This window comes from Balaenoptera musculus, chromosome 14 (genome assembly GCF_009873245.2).
Source record: "Balaenoptera musculus isolate JJ_BM4_2016_0621 chromosome 14, mBalMus1.pri.v3, whole genome shotgun sequence".
In the NCBI taxonomy this organism is placed as follows: Eukaryota; Metazoa; Chordata; class Mammalia; order Artiodactyla; family Balaenopteridae; genus Balaenoptera; species Balaenoptera musculus.
The window spans coordinates 21137655-21159295 of NC_045798.1; the positions used below are offsets into that span (position 1 = coordinate 21137655).

The window sequence follows — 21641 nt, forward strand, 5'->3', positions numbered from 1 at the left end:
GTTAGGCTCAGTGGGCTCAGTAAATGCCAGTGAGAAGCAGACTTCAGAGCTCTTATCTCCCCAGGTTTCCACACCCACTTAATTTTTGGCCTGAGGATTCCTTATATCCATTCCAGCTCATGGATGCATTTAAGGTGTTTTAAAATTTTATCCAACATGTCTAGTTTTCCACAAAGAAGGATAATCCAGGCATTTAGTCTACCATCCAGAAGCAGAAGTCCCTCTTGAACTAGTTGGTACAATGAATGATTTACAACTAAAAGCTTCCCAATTTTGACCCATTCTTGCATTACTGTGTAAAACCAGCTTGGGCATATGTTTACCAATTTGGAGTATCAGTTTTTTGTATGTGGCTGGATTCTATTTGCTGTTGTCATATTTGGATATATGAAAATTCTATTCTTATATTCCATTCCCTCCCCTGGCAGATCCTCCACTGCCTCCTGGGTCAGGGCTATCCTGGGGTTGCCTCACCGCATGCCCTTCTCTCCAGTGAGGGCTGCCCCTCCAGCACCTCGGCAGGGACTCACCGGTGCCTGCCTCCCCACAGATGGGAAAGTTAAGGCCCTGGAAAGGAAGGAGTTGTACGGTACCAGCCTTGGATCCCACAGCATTGGGGTGTTGGGACAGGTGGCTAGAGCCTGGCTCTGATGCCCCTGTGGTGCCCTGCCCCACTCCATCCTGTCACCTGGAAGTGCTGGCAGTGGGAGCAGGACCCACTGGGCCAGACCAGCCACCCTTGTTCGGGTCCCGGGAGCTAGTGATCCAAGTTGCTTGAGGTCAGGTCATGGTCACTGAGCAACCCTAGACCTCACCAGGGCCAGTGTTCTCTGTGGAGAGTGGTGAGGGCCTTGGCCTGGCCCCAGGCCAAACTGTGACCCTCCAGTAGGTGCCACCTCAGCCCTCTGCAGCCTTCCTGGCCCAGACCCTGTCCCACCAGGTCTTCCATCCCCGGCCCTCCCCATCCAGACCAACCTCCCACTGCCTGCTTCTGGCGCTGAGCAGAACAGAGCCCCACACTCCTCCCCCATGCCACCTGTGGGCTGTCACCTGCTCTCCCGTGTCAGCCCCGCTCCTCCCAGTCACAGACAGACTCAGGGATGGGGCCGTGGAAAACTCCAAGATTTTTATTACTGGTCAGAAGGTGCTCACTCAGTTCTGAGAAAAAGAACATTGAACAGTTCTGCCGCAGGCCTCATGGGGCTGCCTGCCTGCCCACCCGCCCTCCAGTGGGCACCCTAAGGCATTTCACACGTTGGTGTTTTCACTTTTGTTTTTTTTATAAAAACAAAACCAGTCCTGGAGTAGAAAGTAAAACTTTGTGATGAACTTTCAGGACCAAATTGAAGTGTGAAAGGTTGAGTAGGAATTCTGAGGGGCTGGGACAGTGGCCACAGTGGCCCAGGCCCCCCCCACAGTTGGCAGAAGCCACTGGAAGGGAATCTGAGGAGAGGGCAGGGCACAGCTGACAGGAGGGCCAAACTCAGACAGGAGCACCCTGTCGTCATCATTTTCTCACTTCTACATACCATAAAAATTTAAGCAAAATAGCTATTTTATATATATTTATATATCATATATATATATATATATATCAGACAAATAAAGAGTTCAGGGGTGCTGAGATGGGGCACCCCAGAGACGGGACTCTGGGTTCTCTGGTGCCCAGGATACCAACCCAGGCTGAGCCGAGGGTTGGTTCTTATTGCTGATTTGGGGCCGGGTTCTGTGGCAGGAGCGCCGCAGGCCTGGCCTCTGTGGGGCTGGGGAGCAGCCCCAGCATGGCCAGGGCTAGGCAGGGGCTGTTGCCCTCAAATCCACATGGCGGCCCCTCAATGCCCCCTTCCCCACCATGCGTGGGGCTCTAGCTCCAGAGACAACTGACTTGTGCTCTCCTGGGCCTGGCGGCCCTTGGTTCCCTTCTCTGGGGGGTCCTGGGCTCCTGGGGGGTGGGCAGCTCACATACAGACGGCCTTGCTGTTTGAGCTACAAAATGCTCCCGACTCAAAGGGGTCCGTCTGGCTTCCCAATGTCTTAAAAAGAAGGGGCTCTTGCCAGGACACTTCTGTGGCAAGAAAGCACACTTAGAAAGTTGTCCACCAAGTGCTGTACTAAAAATATTTACTAAATATCTTGGCTGGAAAGAAATGGAGATCATTTTTTTTCTAAAAAAGTCAAAAGCGGCTCCCTGGGAGGGGGCCAGTTTCTCCCTGGGGGGCTAGTGACTGGAGCAGCCCAGGGCCCGGGCCAGCCTGCCTGAGGTGTGGAAACTGGAGCTGGGGGTCCTGATGGGGCTCAAGTCCATGATGAAGGGTCATAGGAGACCCGGGGCACCTGGAGGCTGGAGAGAACCTGGGTCAGCACTTCCTCCTTCCAAGGTGGGAGCCCAAAAAAAGTGTTATTAAAAAACAGAAGAAGGAAAAGGTGGGGAGGGCAGTTGAGTACTAAATTGAGTGCATTAAATAGAAGGTGGACCAGGCTATGCAGCCGCCTGTATTTGCAGGAGGGGGGTGGCGCTCAGAAGATGTTGGGGCACATGTGCCAGTCCTGCTTCTCCTTGGCCTCCCAGTAGCCACCCTTGTACACGCAGGCCGTCTCCCCAGTCACCGGGTCCAGCCTCTTCTCAAACCACAGCGGCACGTACACTTCAGCCTCCTTCTCTGCTGGGCGGCACAGTGGGCAGGCGGGCGGGCAGCCTGCCTCCTCCCAGCGCCCCAGGAAACCACTTCCTGTCCCCTCTCCTGCTGGCCCTCCTCCTCGCCCCTGGGGTGCCCACCTTCTCCAGCACCCCTCCCTGCCCCCAGGGAACCCCCTCTCTCCCCCTCAGCTTCTTCCAGTCCCCTCATCTCCTCCCAGTTCCTGGGAGACCCCCGTCCCCTCTCCCGCTGGCCTCGCTCCCGGGGGTCCCCCTCCCCACCGGCCTCACCTTCCTCTGCACCGCAGCCCCGCGAGCAGGTCTCCAGCCTCCGGCGCCGATTCACGCGCTGCTTCTCCTCCAGCCGCTGCTTCTCCGTGTTGGCCTCATCCCAGTGGCCCTTCTCCATCAGCCGCTGGTCGGGCCGCAAGCGGCTGTCGGTGGGTGCCACGCCCTCCTCGTGCTCGTTGAGGGTCAGGGCCAGCTCCGAGAAGTAGTACATGTTCTCTGCGTTGTCCCTGCGGGGCCCCATGGGGTGAGCTGCCGGGACGCACTCGGCCCCCCCTCTGCTTCCCCTCCTGCATGTCCACCCCATGAACCCCCCCAACCTGGCCTTGCGTCCACCTCGCCCTTTCCTCCCTGCACCTTGCAGGCTCCACCGACCTGCATCTGTTTTGCCACATTGTACTTCTCTGGGAACTTGCCCATCTTGTCCAATTTTTCATATATATCAGCCTGAAGTGTTTCATAATGTCCTCATTATTATTCCTTTAATGTGTGTGACAGCAGTGTCCTCTTTCGCATCTGTAATGTTGGTGCTATGCACCTTCTCTCTGCCCAGTCATGTCAGAGATTTGTCCGTTTTCTTCGTTGGTGGAAGATGAAACTTTGTTGATCCTATTTTAGGTTTTTCTGCTTTACTGATTTTGCTTGTATAGTCTTCCTTCTACTTTGTTGGGGTTTCTTTTGCTGCTCCTTTTCTAACTTCCTGGGATGGATGCTTAGCTCGATATTTTCCCATGTCTCTTCTTTTCTAATATGTGCATTTCAAGGCTACACATTTCACTCCAACTACTGCTTTAGCTGCATTCTACCATTTTTGTTATGTATTTTCATTATAATGCAGTTATATTTTCTAATTTTCATTATACTTTCTTTGTCCTATGGATTAGTTGGCAGTACATTTCTTAAGTTTATGAATATATGGTAATTTTTCTAGTCATCTTTATTTCTAGCACACTTGCTTTGGAGTCAAACAGTATACTTCGTATAATTTCATCTCTTTGAAATTTGTTTTATGGCCCAGTATATGGTCACTTTTTGCAAACGTTCCACATGTAATCAAAGAAATTGCGTTTCCCACAGTTGTTGAGTGCAGTGTTCTACAGCTGTCCTGAAGGTTCTATTGTTCAAACTTGTCCTCCAGACTTTTTCTTCTGCTATCCATTACTAAAAGAAGTATGTTAAAATCTCCCACTTTGGTTGTAAACTAGTCCATTTCTCCTTATATTTTTATCAACTTTTGCTGTGTATATTTTGGGCTGTTATTAGGTACAGGGTATATTCAAATTTAAAATCTTCCTGGCAAATTGAACCTTTATCATTTTGTCACTCTTTGGTCTTTTGTTTTAATGTCTGTTTTGTGATATTACTATAGCTGAAGGCAGCTTTTGTTTGGTTAGTATTTCTATGTATACATATCTTTTTCCATCCTTTTATTCCAATCTTTATTTTATTTAGATGTATTTTTTGTAAACCACATAAAGTTTGATTTTTAAAAATTTGTCTGAAAGCTTATGGGAACACTTAATGTAATTACTAATATGTTGGATTTAAATCTATCTTATTTCGTTTTTTTCTTTTTATACTGCTTTGATACTGTGAAAGTTTTGAATTAGTCATAATACTTGGTACGTTGGTCCTTACATGGCCTGCTTGTATTTTTTTTTTCAATTAATTAATTAATTAATTAATTCTGGCTGCATTGGGCCTTTGTTGCTACGCACGGGCTTTCCTTAGTTGCAGGGAGCAGGGGCTACTCTTCGTTGCCGTGCATGGGCTTCTCATTGCGGTGGCTTCTCTTGTTGCGGAGCGCTGGCTCTAGGTGCGTGGGCTTCAGTAGTTGTGGCACACAGGCTTCAGTAATTGTGGCTCGCAGGCTCTAGAGCGCAGGCTCAGTAGTTGTGGTGCATGGGCTTAGTTGCTCCGTGGCATGTGGGATCTTCCTGGACCAGGGCTCGAACCCATGTCCCCTGCTTTGGCAGGTGGATTCTTAACCACTGCGCCACGAAGGAAGCCCCGGCCTGCTTGTATTAATGCGACCTTGCCACCTAAACAAAAGGTAGAATCCTGACAAAATCTACATCTAACCATAGGGAAAACTCACCAATCCATCCTCCTCTCAGGTAGCCACTGGCAGGACTCCTGGGTTCATCAGTCCTTTGCTTTCCTTTTAATATAATTTTATTGCATCTTTAAGTAGTCTTAAGTGTGTGTGTATGTCTGTGTGTGTGTTCATATACATATATTTTAGATACTTGTTTTTAACTGTGTAAAAAGAATATCATGATGTATGTAATCTTCTGAGATTTGCTTTTTTTAAACTTAATATTATATTACTAAGATTTATCTGTATTGTATGTTGCTGTGGTTCATTTGTCTCAACTACTGTAAATATTGCCTTGTGTGAATATACTAGTTATTCATCCAATAAGTTTGAGTTGTTTCCAAGTTTTGCTTTGAGTAATCTTATTCATGTTTCCTGTTGTACATTTATAGGAATTTCTCTTGAGTATACACCTAGAAGTGGGATTACTGGGCTGCAGAGTCTGTGATGTTCTTCTTTAGGAGGTAAGGCCACACTGCTTTCCAGCATGGTCATACCAGCTCACATTCCCACCAGTGATGTATAAGGGATACTGTGGATCCACATCTTCTTCAACACTTGATATTACCAGACTGTTCATTTTTTCAAATCAAATGAAGGTAAAACTGCATCTTATTGTGGTTCTGATTTGCATTTCCCTGATTACCAATGATGTTATCATTTTCATATGGTGATTGGCCATATATTTCTTCTTGTGTGAAATTCTTGTTCATGAATTGCACTTTCCCATTGGATTGTTTTTGCTTTATTTATTCATTAGAAGGTCTGTATGTATTCTTTTTGTTCCTATTTATTTATTTATCTATTTTTGGCTGCGTTGTGTCTTCGTTGCTGTGCACAGGCTTTATCTAGTTGCAGCGAGCAGGGGCTACTCTTCGTTGCAGTTGCATGGGCTTCTCATTCTTCTCATTGTGGTGGCTTCTCTTGTTGCACAGCACGGGCTCTAGGCACCCGGGCTTCAGTAGTTGTGGCACGGGGGCTCAGTAGTTGTGGCGCACGGGCTTAGATGCTCTGCAGTATGTGGGATCTTCCCAGACCAGGGATTGAAGCCATGTCCCCTGCATTGGCAGGTGGATTCTTAACCACTGAGCCATGAGGGAAGCCCCAGCAAAATTTCTTTTAATGAACAGAAGCATTTTAATATAATTGAATACATCAGTGTTTTTGTCTTATTTAAGATATATTTCCTTAAGTTCTAGATGATACTCATCTATATTTTCTACTTAGGGTTTTTTTGGGTTTTTTTAATAGTATATGGATACAGAAAGACTAGAATTTATTTTTTATTTATTTATTTTTTAAAGGAACATTTATTTATTTATTTATTTATTGGCTGCATTGGGTCTTTGTTGCTGCATGTGGGCTTTCTCTAGTAGCGGCAAGTGGGGGCTACTCTTCGTTGCAGTGCACGGGCTTCTCATTGTGGTGGCTTCTCTGGTTGCAGAGCACGGGCTCTAGGCGCACGGGCTTCAGTAGTTGTGGCTTGTGGGCTCTAGAGTGCAGGCTCAGTAGTTGTGGCGCACGGGCTTAGTTGCTCTGCAGCATGTGGGATCTCCCCGGACCAAGGATTGAACCCCTGTCCCCTGCGTTGGCAAGTGGATTCTTAACCACTGCGCCACCAGGGAAGTCCCTCCACTTAGAGTTTAACTTAGTGTTTAATGGTGAGTCAAACTTAATACTTACTGTAAGACCTTTATTTGGAGTTGATTTTTGTTATAATGTAAGGGAAAGATTCACTTAATCTTTTTCTATATGGGTAACCATTTTCCCCAGATCCTTTTAGTGGATGGTGCCATCTTTCCATGTGATATGATACGGCACCTTTGTTATATACCAAAGATATATACACATCCAGGGCATAGTTTCCAGGCTTACTATTCTATTTCACTATAGCTTCAAAATAAGTATCTAATAGGGCAAGTCCTCTTTTTTTTAGAAATATCCTGGCCCTTTATTCTTCAATATAAATTAAGAAATCATAATATCGAGTTCCATGAAAATCACTATTGGGATTTTGTTTGATTTACCGACGCTTTAGATCATGACGTATTAATAGTACTTAGCCTTTCTACCCACGAACTTGGTATCTTTCTCCATTCATTTAGCTCTTCCTTGATATCTCAGCAAAGTTTTATAATTTTCTCTGTAGAGGTCTTACATATATGATAAGATTTATTACAAGGTCCTTGATATTCTCTGATATGATAATTGGTGTCTTCTCTTAAACTGTATTTTCTAGTTGTTTTCTTTTAGTGTATAGAAATGCAACTGACTTTTGCATATTAATCTTATATTGAGGCACCTAAGATGCCTTTTGTTCAGATCTGTTAATGTAACAAATTTATGGATTTTCTAGTACAGACTCATCCTTGTGTACCCAGGATAAACTCAACATGACTGAAGAATGTTATCTTTTTTATATACTGTTGGATTTTCTGATGTCTTGTTTTGGAATTGTGCTTATCCATGAGTGAAAGAGGGTAGAACTTTTACTTTCCTACTACTCTTTTAGCCTGGTTTGGTATCAGGTATCTTATACTGGCCTCACAGTATAAGAAAGGAAAGTATTTCTTTTTCTGTGGTCTGGAAGATTTTCTATAAAATTGGGATATATGTTTCTTGAAAACTTGGTAGAATTCACCTATAAAACTACCTGGGCTTTGTGTTTTCCCTGTGGAAATTTTCAAACTACTGCTTCAGTATCTTTAATTATAGGACTAGTCATGCTTTTTTTTTTTTCTTCTAGACTCAGTTCTTGTTTATATTTTTCTAAAAATTTGTCCTTCCAATCAGAATTTTAATAATCTCTTTATACTTTAAATATAATAAACATAATGAAAACATTAATAATATTTATTTCTATATTCTCTCTTGATCAGTCTTGCCAGTATTTTTCTGTTTTTTTCCCTCAAAGATCAACTTCTGACTTTTTAAACTTTTTTTTTTTTTTTAAATACATTTATTTATTTATTTTTGGCTGCGTTGGGTCTTCGTTGCTGTGCATGGGCTTTCTCTAGATGTGGCGAGTGGGGGCTACTCTTCATTGCAGTGCATGGGCTTCTCACTGCAGTGGCTTCTCTTGTTGCGGAGCACGGCCTCTAGGCGCACGGGCTTCAGCAGTTGTGGCACGCGGGCTCAGTAGTTGTCGCTTGCAGGCTCTAGAGCACAGGCTCAGTAGTTGTAGCGCACGAGCTTAGTTGCTCCGCGGCATGTGGGATCTTCCTGGACCAGGGCTTGAACCCGTGTCCCCTGCATTGGCAGGTGGATTCTTAACCACTGTGCCACTAGGGAAGTCCCTCTGCTTTTATTTATTTATTATTTTTTTATTTTGTTTATTTATTTTTAATGTGATGATCCATTTATTTATTTATTTATGGCTGTGTTGTGTCTTCGTTTCTGTGCGAGGGCTTTCTCTAGTTACGGCAAGTGGGGGCCACTCTTCATCGCGGTGCGCGGGCCTCTCACTATTGCGGCCTCTCTTGTTGCGGAGCACAAGCTCCAGACGCGCGGGCTCAGCAATTGTGTCTCACAGGCTTAGTTGCTCCGTGGCATGTGGGATCGTCCCAGACCAGGGCTCGAACCCGTGTCCCCTGCATTGGCAGGCAGACTCTCAACCACTGCGCCACCAGGGAAGCCCTGCTTTTATTTTTAAGGTATATTTTCTTCTTTCTTTCAGTTTGTATGTTGCACTTTCTCTAATTTCTTAGAATGAAAAAGCTTTAATAAGCTTATATACCTATTTAAGGCAATACATTTCCTTTGAAACTTTGCCTTTGGTATATCCAGCCAGTTTTGATATCTTTTTCTTCTCGTTCAGTTCTAGGCATTTTAAAATTTCCATTCTAATTTATTATTTTGTCCATGAACTATTTAGCAACTTAATTTTTTTTCCAAATATGTGGGGACTTTTTGCCATCTTGTTCATAACTTCTAATTTGTCTTATCATAGGCTGTGGTCTGTGTGCTACCCTCTGTACATTTGTTGAGGCTTTCTTTAGGGTTTAGTACACGATTGATTTTTGCATAAATTCCACGTATACTTGAGAAAAAGCATGTTCTCTGTTGCAGCCATAAGTATATGTATATCCTGTGTTTTTTCGCTCTCCATCTTGCTGGGTTGCTTTTCCCCATTTGACTCTCAACAAGTGAGAAGGGTGTGTTGAAATCTCTCAGTCTTCCAGTGTGGTGATGGATTTATCCATTTCTCCCTTTTCTCTCCATATGTGCTTTGTGTATTTTTGAGGCTCTTTCACTACATGCATAATGTTTGTATCATGCATACTGTTCATATCTTCTTGAAGAACTCAACATTTTATCATGTAGCAACTCTTCCATTCCTAATAATGCTTTTGTCTTAAAGTCTGTTTTTACCTTATATTAATATAGCTGTTATAGCTTTTTGGTTAGTATTTTCATGATATGTCTATCTTTTACTTTCAACCTTTGCCCATCTTTAGGCTTTGGATCTTTCTTAGAAGGTGCATGCATCTGGATTTTTAAAAATCCAGTCAGTTAGTATTGGGTTGGCCAAAAAGATCGTTCAGGTTTTTCCATAAATGGTAGAGAAAACCCGAACAAACTTTTGAGCCAACCCAATATTTTGCTTTTTTAACTAGTGAGTTTCATCTATTTATATTATTATGCCTGGACTTATTTCTACTGTGTTAACTTGCTGTTATTATTTGTCTTTTTAATATTTTTTACTGATTTAAAAATCTTCTGTTGGTCTCTACCTTCACATCCCTTGGTGTCCTCTGTCTCCCTAGACTCCACTGTGTTAACATCATCTACACTTTTAATTCTGGACTATTGTGGGAACATTTTCTGTTTTTCTTTGGTCTTAGTAATTATTTTAAAAATCCCTCCCGCACACAACCTTTTATTTCATATACCTACTGTAGCACCTTCTGGATTTTTTCCCTCCCCCTTTTTTTTTTTTTTTTTTTTTTAATTTTTATTATTTGTTTATTTATTTATGGCTGTGTTGGGTCTTCGTTTCTGTGCGAGGGCTTCCTCTAGTTGCGGCAAGCGGGGACCACTCTTCATCGCGGTGCGCGGGCCTCTCACTATCGCGGCCTCTCTTGTTGCGGAGCACAGGCTCCAGACGCGCAGGCTCAGTAATTGTGGCTCACGGGCCTAGTTGCTCCGCAGCATGTGGGATCTTCCCAGGCCAGGGCTCGAACCCGTGTCCCCTGCATTGGCAGGCAGACTCTCAACCACTGCGCCACCAGGGAAGCCCCCCTCCCCCTTTTAAACTACTGTTTTCATTGTGGGTTTTTGTGTGGCAAACCTTCTGAGGCTGTTCACCTGAGACCATTTTGTTTTTTTATCACAGCCTCATATTTGAATGATAGCTCAGCTGGACAGAAACTTTTACCTTCTAATTTCATTTTCTTCATTACTTTGAAATATTACTCCAAAAATCTGATGTCAATCTGATTCTTCATTCTCTACTGAAATCTTTTCTCTCTGGAAACTATTAGAATTTTCTCCTTGGTGTCCTTAATTTTCAGTATATTGTGGTCTAGGCAGAAGTTTTTCTTTGTTTCTTGTCTCTGGAACTGCAGCGGGCCCTTTCAACCCAAGGTCTTTCATCTGTTTATTTTTATTTGGGGAAATTTATTTCCATCATTTCTTTAACTATTTCTCTCTCCTTTCTATTTTTTCTTTCCTTTCCTTTCCTTCTGGGATTCCAATTAAACATATTAATTTAGTAGCTACTCTAGGAATTACAATATGCATAGTTCACATAGTCAGAAATTAGTGTGCATCTTGACCCTCCTCTTGGGTAGCACAAGGGCCTTTGAAAAGTTTCCAGTTTTCTGACTTACCTGATTGTGCAGTTGCACTTAATATTTAGATTTTAAACCCCACGAGACATTATTGTTCTTATTTATTCACTGTTCACATAGGTTTTGTTCCTCATTTCACACATCTTGGTTCTTCTATCTGGGAGCTCTATCCTTAGTGCTGGTCTGCTGGTGGCAAAATGAGTGGCTTGAAAATGTCTATTTCAACTTTACTCTGTAAAGATGTTCTCACTGGGTGTGTAATTAATTCTCACCTGGCAGTGAGTCTTTCTGCACGTGTAAGATTTCATTTGACTGTCTTCAGGCTCCCGTTATTGCTGATGAGGAGATGGCTGTCCGTCTGCCGTTCCTCAGAAAGTACATCTTTTTAAAAATCTGGCTGCTTAATATTTTCTCTGATCTAGATTCAACAGTTTCACTGTATAGATTTAGATGTGGAAAATCTCTGCTGTTTTCTCCTCAGATAAGACTCCTGAGATGGTCTCTTGCTTCTGGACTCTGACCAGAAGCCTGCTGGACCCTGCTCTCAAACTCTACGTGCCCTACGCGTCCTGACGCTGCACCCTCCCAGGCTCCGGGGAAGCCTGTGGGGCTGCTCCAGGGACTCACCCTGGGTCACCAGGTGGCCAGCCTTCTCTTTCTAGGTGCTTGGCTTTTCCAGGTTTTGTCTGTTTATCTGAAGATTTTGATTATTTCTTCTGACCTATATTCAGTCAATGGGTTCTCTCTATTAAACCTTCCCATGGAGTTCTCAATTTCAGTTACTTTGTTTCCTTTGTAGAATTTCTGTTTCATTCTCTTTGGAATCAGCTGCGCCACTTTATAGTTTCCTCCACTTATTTTCATGTTTGGTTTTCATTCCTTGGACTATGGGGACTTGTCCTATCAATCAGCCTGTTTAAAGTCTCTGCATAGGACGTGCTGCCACCTGATGGTGTCACACTTATTTACAGTCGGGTGTCTGGCTCCCCTCATGCGTGGCCTGAACCCTCCCGTGCCCGCCGCTTGCTTCCTGGCTGGCCGGGCGGGGACGCCTACTTGTCCACTGCCCACTCACCTCCTTGTCCCCTCCCTGCTCCCTGCCTGCTCTTCCCCCCGCAGCCCCACTCACGGCAGCGGATACTTCTTCCACATCAGCTTGGCCGGTAGCGTCTGGTACACCGTTTTCTGTTTCCCATCCAAGCTGGGGCTGCTGGGGCTGCTTTGCACGATCTTGGCGCACTCCATCTGTTCATCCCACGAGCCTGACAGCACGTAGTGGGCCTTGCCCTGGCTGTCACTCACCACTCCTGTCACCTGGGGACATTGGCAGGGCCAGCGTAGGCACACGCCCCTCTCTGGGGTCCCCCCTGACAGGCTCCGAGAGGTGGCCTTGCTTACCTTCCGGGCCACCTCTTTGGAGAAATAGCTGTAGGGTAAGAACTTTAGCTGGCACCGGTCCTTTGTCTTGTGGTTCACAATCTCGACGTCCCCTGTCTGGTAAGGGAGGGGAGTGGTCAGCAGCCGATCCCTGGGCCACACGGCCCCTCCCCGAGGGCATCCCCTGACCTGGTCGATCCAGAGCTTGCCCACGATGATGTTATGCACAGTCGAGGTGCTTTTCCTCCACACGTAGTGATTCCCGCTGGCCTGGAATTCTAAGTGGATGGCACCTGGAGGCCAGATATAGGGTCAGAGGTCATGGCCTGCCATGCTGGGTCCCAGCCAGCCTGACCCACCGCCCAAGGTCCCAGGGTCCTGAGAACCAGAAGCAGTATTTGTGCAGACTGGGGATAGGGTACAGGTCAGGGGGACATCCAGGAAGTCTACGGGGGGACTAACGTCACCCCTGGAGGCACCAAGCTGGCTTCTGGGTTGGCAAACCCTCCCCCTCATCCAGAGTGTCCTTCTGCCCCGGCTCACCTAGCGGCATGATGGAGAGGTATTTCCCCCGGAACTTGCTGGAGATGGTGATCTCCTGCCAGAGGCTCCAGCCGTGTTTGGAGAACACATAGTGTGCGGCCGATGGCGGGTGGTGGCTCACCTGAGACCAGACCCACAGGCCGTGAGCGTCTGCTGGACGTGGCCCGGGCCTGCCCCCAACCGGCCGGGGGACAGCCTGCCCCGTGCCCAGTATGAACGGCTCTGTGGCCCTGGGAACCAGGACACATGGCAGGGCCTAGGCCCCCCAGGAAGGACAGTGCTCCAGTGGGAAAGCAAGGGCATGCCCGGGGGAGCAGCCTGGGTGGCGCTGGAGGTGGGCAGGGCCGGGGCACCCCAACCACTGTGGGCCTGAGCTGGTGGCCGGGGCGTTTTCACGCCTGACTTGGGCTGTGGAATGAGGGTGATGACACTGTGACAGGCTGTGCTGAGGGTGAATAAAGTGAGGGCGTTAGGCTCTACCAGGGGCTTCAGGCCCACTTTCTAGTTAACCTGCCCATCGCCTGCAGAGGCTGCGTCTGCCGTGCTGTATTGCACTGAGGAGGCCCAGGATGGGAAGCCTCCCGGCCAGCCCGGCTCCAGAGCTGGAGTCCAGCTGGTGTCCTGTCCCAGCCCGGATGGCAGTGCAGCCTCCTCTGCCCACCCGGTGCCTCCACCCCGTCCTCTCCAGCACCCTCCAGCACTGGGCACCCTGACTACGGTTTCACCACCAGGACACTGCCATCTTTTCCTCATCTGTCCCTCCTCATTTCTGTGGCTCCTTTGGTCACAGGATTAGGGCAAAGCCTCTCCCAGCCTCCCGTCTCCCAGCCTCGCCCCGGAACTGCAGCCGTGGGCTCCAGCCTCCCTGCACCCCTCCGTGCAGATGGCCCAGAGCTCCTGACAGTCCCCATAGGAGGCACCCCCATCCTTCCTACGTCTCAGAAGCACCGGCCAAACCTGCCAGCAACTGGGTGATGAGTGAGCCGTCCCCAAGCCTGCCCGATGCCTGTGGCCAGGGCCCCCACTGAAGCCCACCCACCAGCAAATTCAGGGACGTGACCCCAGCGACCTGGCCCTGGAGCTCAGTGTCAGCACCACCTTCTCGGGCAGACGATCCAGTCGGTCCAGCTGCTCACACCAAATGCTCTGGAGTCGTGGCTGGCCCCATTTTCTCATGCTCCCCATCTAAATCCTTAGCAAATCCTGGCTGTTCTTTCTTCAAAACAGCATCCAGAATCTGCCCTTCCCCCACCCCGCCTCCAGCCTCCCCAGCCTCCCTGCTCCACCCTTATCCCTGCGCTGTACTCTCCCCACAGCAGCCGGTGAGGGGGGCGGTTCCTCATAAAACTGCCTCCTCTGCCCTCCTGTGACTCTTCCCACACAAAGAGCCTTCTGCCGCCTGCCCCCTTCTCTCTGACCTCGGCTCCTTCTCTCTCCCTCACTCTGTGTTGCCAAACTGCTCTCGGGCCTTCCTAAAAGAGCCAGAACCATCCACATCCACAGTACCTGCTCCCCACCCCCCTGCCCACGAGAACAGGCCACTTCCCAGCTGGCTGCACCCTCAACTCCTGAGGGTGTTACTTGATCAGCTATGTTCAACGAAGAAATGTACTCAGCAGTAGTTCAGGCCAGGAACCCTGGGTCATCCTTGCCGCCTTCCCCAGCCTCCCTACCCATAGGTATCCAAGGCAAACCCCTAGCTCTTCTTTTTAAAGGTGCCTGTGCTCAACCTCCTACCTCCCCTGGTCTGGCCTCCTACAGGCCCGCACAGCAGGCAGAGCAAGCCTTTGAAACCAGCCACCGGATCGCAAACTGTCTGCTTTCTGAGCTCAACCCCTGAGCCCACAGCAGCGGCTGGCGCATGGTAGACACTCAGTGGCAGCCCGACCCGAATCTATCCTGGGCGCCTTCACGTAGCCCCTGCCTGGGTCCTCCTGGCACCCAGTGAAGCACCAACAGAATTGGCCCCCTTCAGACAAGGATGCCAGAGCTGGGCTGAGGTGCCCGAGGGGCCCAGTTTTGGTTCCGCCCCTTGGGGACACCAGTACCTGCGGGGAAGGCCTGGAGAAGGGATGGAGAGGATGGAGGTGAGCTGAGCCCTGGCCCAGGACAGGTCCTGGGCTCCTCACACTCACGGCCTCCACCATCACTGACTGCGGCCCCGTGGGGCGCAGGCTGCTCCCTTTCAGCTCAGTGGTGACCCCATGCTCTAGCCCACCCGAATCCCTGATGGCGTCCAGCAAACACCCCTCCCCCACTGCTCCATGCCTTCTGGCCGAGAGAGGCGTCCTCCCCTCCCCCACCAGACCCGACTGTCCTCACCCAGCTCTCCTCCCACGCGGCCCACACTGTCCCCAGGAGGCCTGCTCCGTGGGGCGCCCCTGACCTGCCCCCGCCGCATGAGGCCCAGCTGCCTGACCGGACCTTGGCTTGATGGCCCCTTCGGTCAGAGGCCACGTCCCGTTTGTCTGGCTCTGACCCCCAGGCCTGGCTGAAGCGTGCGCGGGCCTCACCTGCTCGCAGAGGGAGCGCAGGCCCATGTCATCGAGACGGTCCAGCTCGAAGGTCTCGCCCAGCATGGGGTTGAAGGGCTTGGCGATGCGGTGCACGGTGGTGGAGTAGGAGGACACGGAGAAGGCCGCCACCAGGCACATCTGCTCCACGGAGCTGGTGCAGTGCACTGCCTTGTCCAGCAGGTGGTGGTACTCCAGGTCCTCCGTCAGCCGCTGGAGCATGGACAGGGGCTCGTTAAAGTTGACCTGCGGGCGGGGTGTCAGGTCGGGGGTCTGCACAGACCGTCCACCGCTCCCAGCACAGACCTGGGGTTGTCGGCACAGCAGCCTTGCTTTTCTCAGATGTTCAGGGACATCACTGCTCAGACCACCTTCACAGAGAGGCTCATCTGAGGACCTGTCTAAAGCCACAGCCCCACTCACTGGCCTGCCTCCCTTCCCCTCCTGCCTCAGTTTTCTCCACAGCCCTCACCACGTTCTGACCCGCTGCATCTGGCAGGATTCTGTTACATTTACTGTCAAGTCTCCCCTCCTAGGATGTAAATGCCAGGGCAGTGAATCATAGGAATCAGTGAATGAGTGAATGAATGAATAGGTGAATGAATGGATGAAGTGGGTCTACCTCGTATTCTGAGCTATTATGCAAGTCTTCTGTCCTGGGTCACACAGTGAAACCAAGTCTGGCCTGGAGCCCCCAGCTCCCGCTCCATGGAGATGCCACTGTGGTCTGGCAGCACAAGCACGCCAGCCCTGCCCTTGGCCTGCTGGTGACCTCGCTGTGGTGGGGACCAGGGGCAGCCCAGCATGGAGGAGGAGGGTCCACCCAGCCCCATACACAGCCCAATGTTGCCACTCCCCATCCACCAGGGTGGGAGGCACTTTGAGGGCCCCCTGTCTGATCAATGCAGAGCCCCTTCCTGTCTCCTTACCTCCAAGCATGAGACCTCTGCCCTGGGGGAATTTCAGCAGTGCGGATGGAACACGATTCAATAACACGTTACATGCTCCTCAAGTTTCATTAAGAAAATGACACCCAGGGCTGCGTATACTTCCAAAGGCCATTACTTCCCGTCCCCGCACAAGAAAACAGCCCCCAGGGCCCCCCTGGCCGCCCTGCCCGGCCCCTACCGGCATGGGGATCTTGGAGAGCTCCCGGCCGATGCAGTTCTTCATGATGCTCCAAAGATTAAGGCTGTAGCTGGGCTTGTCGGGGATGCGGACACGCCTCTTGACTTTGGGGGGGCCCTGGGGCACAAGCGAGGTGCTGTCTAGCACCTACCAGAGAAGTAGAGTGCGCCCGTCAGCAGAGGCCAGGTCGCCTCCTCTGCCCCCAGGCCTCGCCCTCGCTTCTGGCCCAGGGCGGTCTGAGGACCAGGCCCGCACTGGGACATTGCTGGCGGGAGGGGAAGGCTCTGCCTGAGCTCAGATGAAGGCACCAGGCACAGGGCCCGCCCCTGGGGGGCCCGAGTTCAAAGTGCTGGCCTCCCCACTTCACCCCCCCTTCGGGGTCCCACCTCACTCACATTGTCTGAGGTCCATTCCACGGAGCCTGTAGTCCCACTCTCAGCTTTTCTGCAGGAAACACAAAAGGGAAGGCAAGTTATTTACAAATCCTGAGGCCTCCTGGGGACCCGGACCCCCTTCTATCCAGTCCCCTCAGTGAGGTCCGAGGGGCAGCCTGCATCTCCAATGGGAGTGTCTCCAGTTCAGGACTCAGGTGGGGCTGAGGGACCTGGGGCAGCAGTTTGGAGGGGCTCCCACCCACTGGTGCCCTGTGGCAGCAGCCGCCCAGCCAAGTTCTCACCAGGGGTCCCTGCACACAGGCCCCTCCTGGGGACTGGCTGACCAGGACCTAGAGAAGCCAAGGGGTGGGCACCTCTGGGAGAGCCCCCGGGAGCCCCGTGGGTCCCCTCTGGCATGGACAGACCCCACTGTGTCCTCACTGTGCTGGTCTGATTCCCGCATTCGACTTGGATTCAGGAAGGGAAGGAAGTGGGTCGGATGGATCTCTGTGCCCAGGAATACTTGTGGTGAGATGGTGGCCAGAGCAGCAGGGGACACTCTGGCTGAGGGGCCCAGGCTCTGAGGGAGCTCCCAGGAGGGGTGACCTAGGCCAGCCCTGTCAGGGGACGGGTACTAGGCAGTTAGGGCCTCGGATGGGAAGAACCCACCCAGGTCCCTGGGGAGAGGGGGAAAGCACTGCAGACACGGCGGCACCCGGCAGAGGATCTGCCCACTGCCCAGTGCAGCTGCAGCACGAGTTGGGGGGCTGCGTGAGCACTGGGGGCTGTGCCAGGAGCCAGGGGAGCCGATGAAGAGTACTGAGCACAGGGTCACCTGCTTGCTGGTCGGGTGGGAGCAGAGGGGCCTGGGCTGTTGCTGAGGTATGGGAGGAGGCCAGGGCGGGGCATGCAGGAGGCAAGCCCAGGCCCTGGGGGCTCCAGGTATAATAGGGGAGTGGACTGGGAGCCAGAGGGAACCTGAGCAGGACCCCCCTGGCCTCACAGCCCAAAGGGTGACACTACCAGGTGATAATGGAATTTCAGAACAGCTAAGCTGTGCTAATTTTGAGAGCAATATAAGCGATTTTTAAATATTATTGGGAAATGCAGCGTTCATAGCAGAACTATTTACAATAGCCAAGACATGGAAGCAACCTAAATGTCCACTGACAGGAATGGATAAAGAAGATGTGGTACATATATACAATGGAATATTACTCAGCCATGAAAAAGAACGAAATATTGCCATTTGCAGCAACATGGATGGACCTAGAGATTATCATACTAAGTGAAGTAAGTCAGACAGAGAAAGACAAGTATCATATGATATCACTTATATGTGGAATCTAAAACATGACACAAATGAACTTGTTTATGAAACAGACTCACAGACATAGGAGACAAACTTACGGTTATGAAAGGGGGAAGAGGGATAAATTAGCAGTTTTGGATTAGCAGATAGAAACTACTATATATAAAACAGATAAACAACAAGGTCCTACTGTATAGCACAGGGAACTATATTCAATATCCTGTAGTAAACCATAATGGAAAAGAATATATGTATTGGGTTGGCCAAAAAGATGTTACAGAAAAACCTGAACGAACCTTTTGGCCAACCCAGTAACTTCAATTAAAAAATTTTTTAGAATATTATTGGGGGGACTTCCCTGGTGGCGCAGTGGTTAAGAATCCACCTGCGAGTGCAGGGGACATGGGTTCGATCCCTAGTCTGGGAAGATCCCACATGCCGCGGAGCAGCTAAGCCCGTGCGCCACAACTACTGAGCCTGTGCTCTAGAGCCTGCAAGCGACAACTACTGAGCCCGCATGCCACAACTACTGAAGCCCGCACGCCTAGAGCCCGTGCTCCGCAACGAGAAGCCACCGCTATGAGAAGCCTGTGCTCCACAACAAAGAGTAGCCCCTGCTCGACGCAACGCAGCCAAAAATGATGATGATGATAAATAAATAAAATAAGTATATGTATAAAAAATATGATTGGGAAATGGAAATATACCACTGATAGGACCAGAAACTCCCTGAGGGGTAAGAGGAATCCAAACCATGCCTTTTCCCTGGAAGAAACCAGGACAGGGAAGTGGTGAAACACGCTGGTCCACAGAGGCAAAAAAGGAGCAGCCACAGGTTTTCACCGGCCTCCTCCCGGCTGGGCTGGGCTTCAGGGGGGTCAGGGAAGGCAGCATGGGGTGGGCAGGCAACAGCACATATGTAAGAGTGAGGCTGCTGGGAAGTCTGCAGTTCCTGAGGGCGAGCAGTGGAGCACGTGGTCCTGACACACCCGTGGTGAGGGTGTCAGTGGGCAGCACGGGCTGCGGTCAGTTCTTTCTCCTGTGGGGCTCGTCGGCCACTTCTGTGTCCCCGAACGCTGCCATATGCACCAACCCTTCTAGGGTCAGGACCTAAGGCAACCTGACGAGAATAGCAACCCTGGCGAGGACTGAACCCCGAATCATATTAAAATCTGTGCTCAAGCCCCGCATGCTCCCCTGACCACAGCCCCGCCTCCCACCCAGCTCACGCGCTTCCCTCCGCACGTGTCCTGCCAGCTCGGTCCACAAGCACAGGCGCTTCCCGAGGGTCCCAGGGAGTGTGGCAACGTGGCTTTCAGTGCTAGTAACTGTCTCATTTACTATTAGTGTGTATTTAGAAAGATCCTGAAAGAGCAAGCTCTTATGAAAAATGAAACAAAGGCTTTGAAATAGAAAATAAAAGAGGCTTTCTGTGTCTCCAGTCTGCTCTGGAATGCTGACACAGTGGGTGGAGCGACTGGGACCTTGTGCGGCTCTGGGGCAGGAACTGGATGCAGCCAATACCCTGTTGTCCATTTAAAATGAAATCCCAATACAAACTCTATTTGGGTATTTTTGATTTAAGGAAGAACAGAACCAATCTAAGCAAAAATACCATCTGGAGCAAGACTTAAAGAAAACCCCAAGTGCGAAGAACAGGTGGAGCACGAGAACAGGCCGGCGCGGCTGAGCCGGGAGAGGTTCCTTCCAGGTGGCCGCCCAGCCCCGGGCCCACCTGTCCTCCTTGGGCTCAGTGATCACTGTGATGAAGGACGTGGAGTCTTCCATGGCGTCGAAGTACTCGGTATCTTCATCTTCTTCACTGTCCTCGCCTTTGGTGGTTAAGAGGCTTCCTAGAGACACACAGAGCCACTGCCTCAGTTTGCGACTTCAACAGTCGTGCCTGCTCAGGGAGGTCTAGAGCCCTCGGCCCCTCCCCACCTCTGTCACCCGGCTGTGGTGCCTGCGCTCACTTTCCTGGAACGCACTTTCACCCTCTTGCTCAGAGCCTCCCTCCTTCTGGAAGCTTTCCCTGATCTCTAAACATGCTGGTCAGTCTCTCTGTGGCCCAGCCTCCCTTTCTGATGGACCCCCTTCCCAGGGCACCCGTGACCCTGAGCCCCAGGTTAGGTGGGCAGCCACCTGGCACCCAGGCAGCCCTGCCACAGAGGGGACAGTTGGGCTCACTGAGCTCTTCTCTGGAGACTGGGAGGCTAGACATGGGGAGACTGTGCCCACTGTGAGGGCGTGGGGGATACAGAGGCACACGGGCACGTCGGCCAAGCGGGCCCAGACGTAGGCGCGTTGAGCGGTACGTGTCCTGGGGGGGCTGTGTAAGCCGAGCCAGCTGACAGAGGGGACACTGAGGGTGGGCCGGATGGATGGACAGACGCCCGCTCACCCTCGCTGAAGCTCTTGGTGGGGTTGGCGGCCCGGCCGGGGGCGCTGCGGAAAGCGCGCTCGAGGCTGTTGTGCTGCTTGGCCAGCTGCTCGATGGTCTCCTCCAGATGGACGCGCTGCTCCTGCTCATACTGCAGAGCCCGCTGCCATTTCCGGCTGTGCGTCTCCGCTAGTTCCAGGAAGTCCCTGCAGGCCTGCGAGGGGGCGTGGCCTGTGAGCCAGGCAGGGCAGAGAGGAAGGCCCGGGGGTGCCGTGGCCCCTCCCCCTCCCTTCGCAGGTGGGTCAGAAACACCTTTGCTGCCCCCTGTGGCTTCCGTGGGGTCATGGGGACCCCGGCTTTCTCAGAACCAGCCTGGCATCTGCCCTGGTCGGTGCCCCACAGTCAAGATGCCATTCGAGAGCACTAAACCCGGTGTTGGTGGTCATGCTGCCTCGCCGGTATCAGCTGGGGTGCTGGGTGTTCCTGGTGGCAGGGGCCCCAGCTCTCAGCTGCTGCATCCTCACTGTGGGCTGGGCCTAGGTTTGTCACAACCCCTGTCCCCACTGGAACTAACACAGCAGCTCAGGCCAGACCCTGGCTTTGGCACAGAAGGAAGGAAAGCCACCTTTCTGCTACACCGCCTGGCTCAGAGCTAAAGGGTCTTGTCTGACAGAGGAACTGGGACTCGAACTTTCTACCAAGTTACCTCAAAGTCTGTATCACATAAACTCTGCTTTTAAGGTTCCCCCTTCAAACTTGTGGCCTACTATGACATCCAGATTCTTTTCAGCTTCCCGGGTCCATAGGTGGTTCCAGCACACTCTTAGGAAACAGGATGGTTGTTCTGCCCCTGTCATCACAGTAGAGAAGAGCGTCTGGGCCTCAGCTGTCCCTGGAGGGCACCGCTGGACTTGCCCTTTCTGGACTCCTCTAATGTGGTCGGAAGGGACATGGTTCCCGGCCCAACCTGCGTCAGTGATCTCAGGCCGCCACTCCCCACCACCCCCTTCCCACCGGCCACTGGGCTCCACGCACATCACATGAGGTCTGACACTGAGGGTTAGAGACTTGATTCCTGGAGGGAGAGAGACACGGTGCCCCTCCTGTGTGACAGGGACCGCACAGCACTACCTGAAGGGCTGTCGGGAGGAGCCAGGGAGGTGACGCGGAGCTCGGGGCCAAGGGGCACTCAATGGACACC

The 21641-nt window shown here is 50.9% G+C and overlaps 2 protein-coding genes across 12 annotated transcripts in view; one reads left to right on the forward strand and one right to left on the reverse strand.

Moving 5' to 3' along the window:
- MORC2 (MORC family CW-type zinc finger 2) overlaps window positions 1-11579 on the forward strand; it is a 64110-nt gene extending 52531 nt beyond the window's left edge. For 2 of the 4 annotated variants that reach the window (XR_005022588.1, XR_005022589.1), the window contains exons 26-27: window positions 5414-5620; window positions 11295-11579. Coding sequence is in view for 2 of the 4 variants with exons in the window: in XM_036874344.1 (XP_036730239.1) it covers window positions 5414-5482 (69 nt within the window). In the remaining 2 variants the exon portion in view is untranslated. The remainder of the gene's footprint in view (window positions 1-5413; window positions 5621-11294) is intronic. The other 2 variants (XM_036874344.1, XM_036874346.1) reach the window with 1 other exon arrangement.
- Window positions 1274-21641, reverse strand: part of OSBP2 (oxysterol binding protein 2) — a 168696-nt gene continuing 148328 nt past the window's right edge. For 6 of the 8 annotated variants that reach the window (XM_036874354.1, XM_036874350.1, XM_036874351.1 and 3 more), the window contains 11 exons: window positions 20462-20654; window positions 19796-19913; window positions 16770-16818; window positions 16375-16521; window positions 15247-15492; window positions 12734-12854; window positions 12380-12483; window positions 12212-12307; window positions 11943-12127; window positions 2927-3153; window positions 1274-2663 (listed from right to left, as the gene is read on the reverse strand). In XM_036874354.1, the coding sequence (XP_036730249.1) occupies window positions 2518-2663; window positions 2927-3153; window positions 11943-12127; window positions 12212-12307; window positions 12380-12483; window positions 12734-12854; window positions 15247-15492; window positions 16375-16521; window positions 16770-16818; window positions 19796-19913; window positions 20462-20654 (1632 nt within the window). In that variant the 3' untranslated portion in view covers window positions 1274-2517. The remainder of the gene's footprint in view (window positions 2664-2926; window positions 3154-11942; window positions 12128-12211; window positions 12308-12379; window positions 12484-12733; window positions 12855-15246; window positions 15493-16374; window positions 16522-16769; window positions 16819-19795; window positions 19914-20461; window positions 20655-21641) is intronic. The other 2 variants (XM_036874349.1, XM_036874348.1) reach the window with 2 other exon arrangements.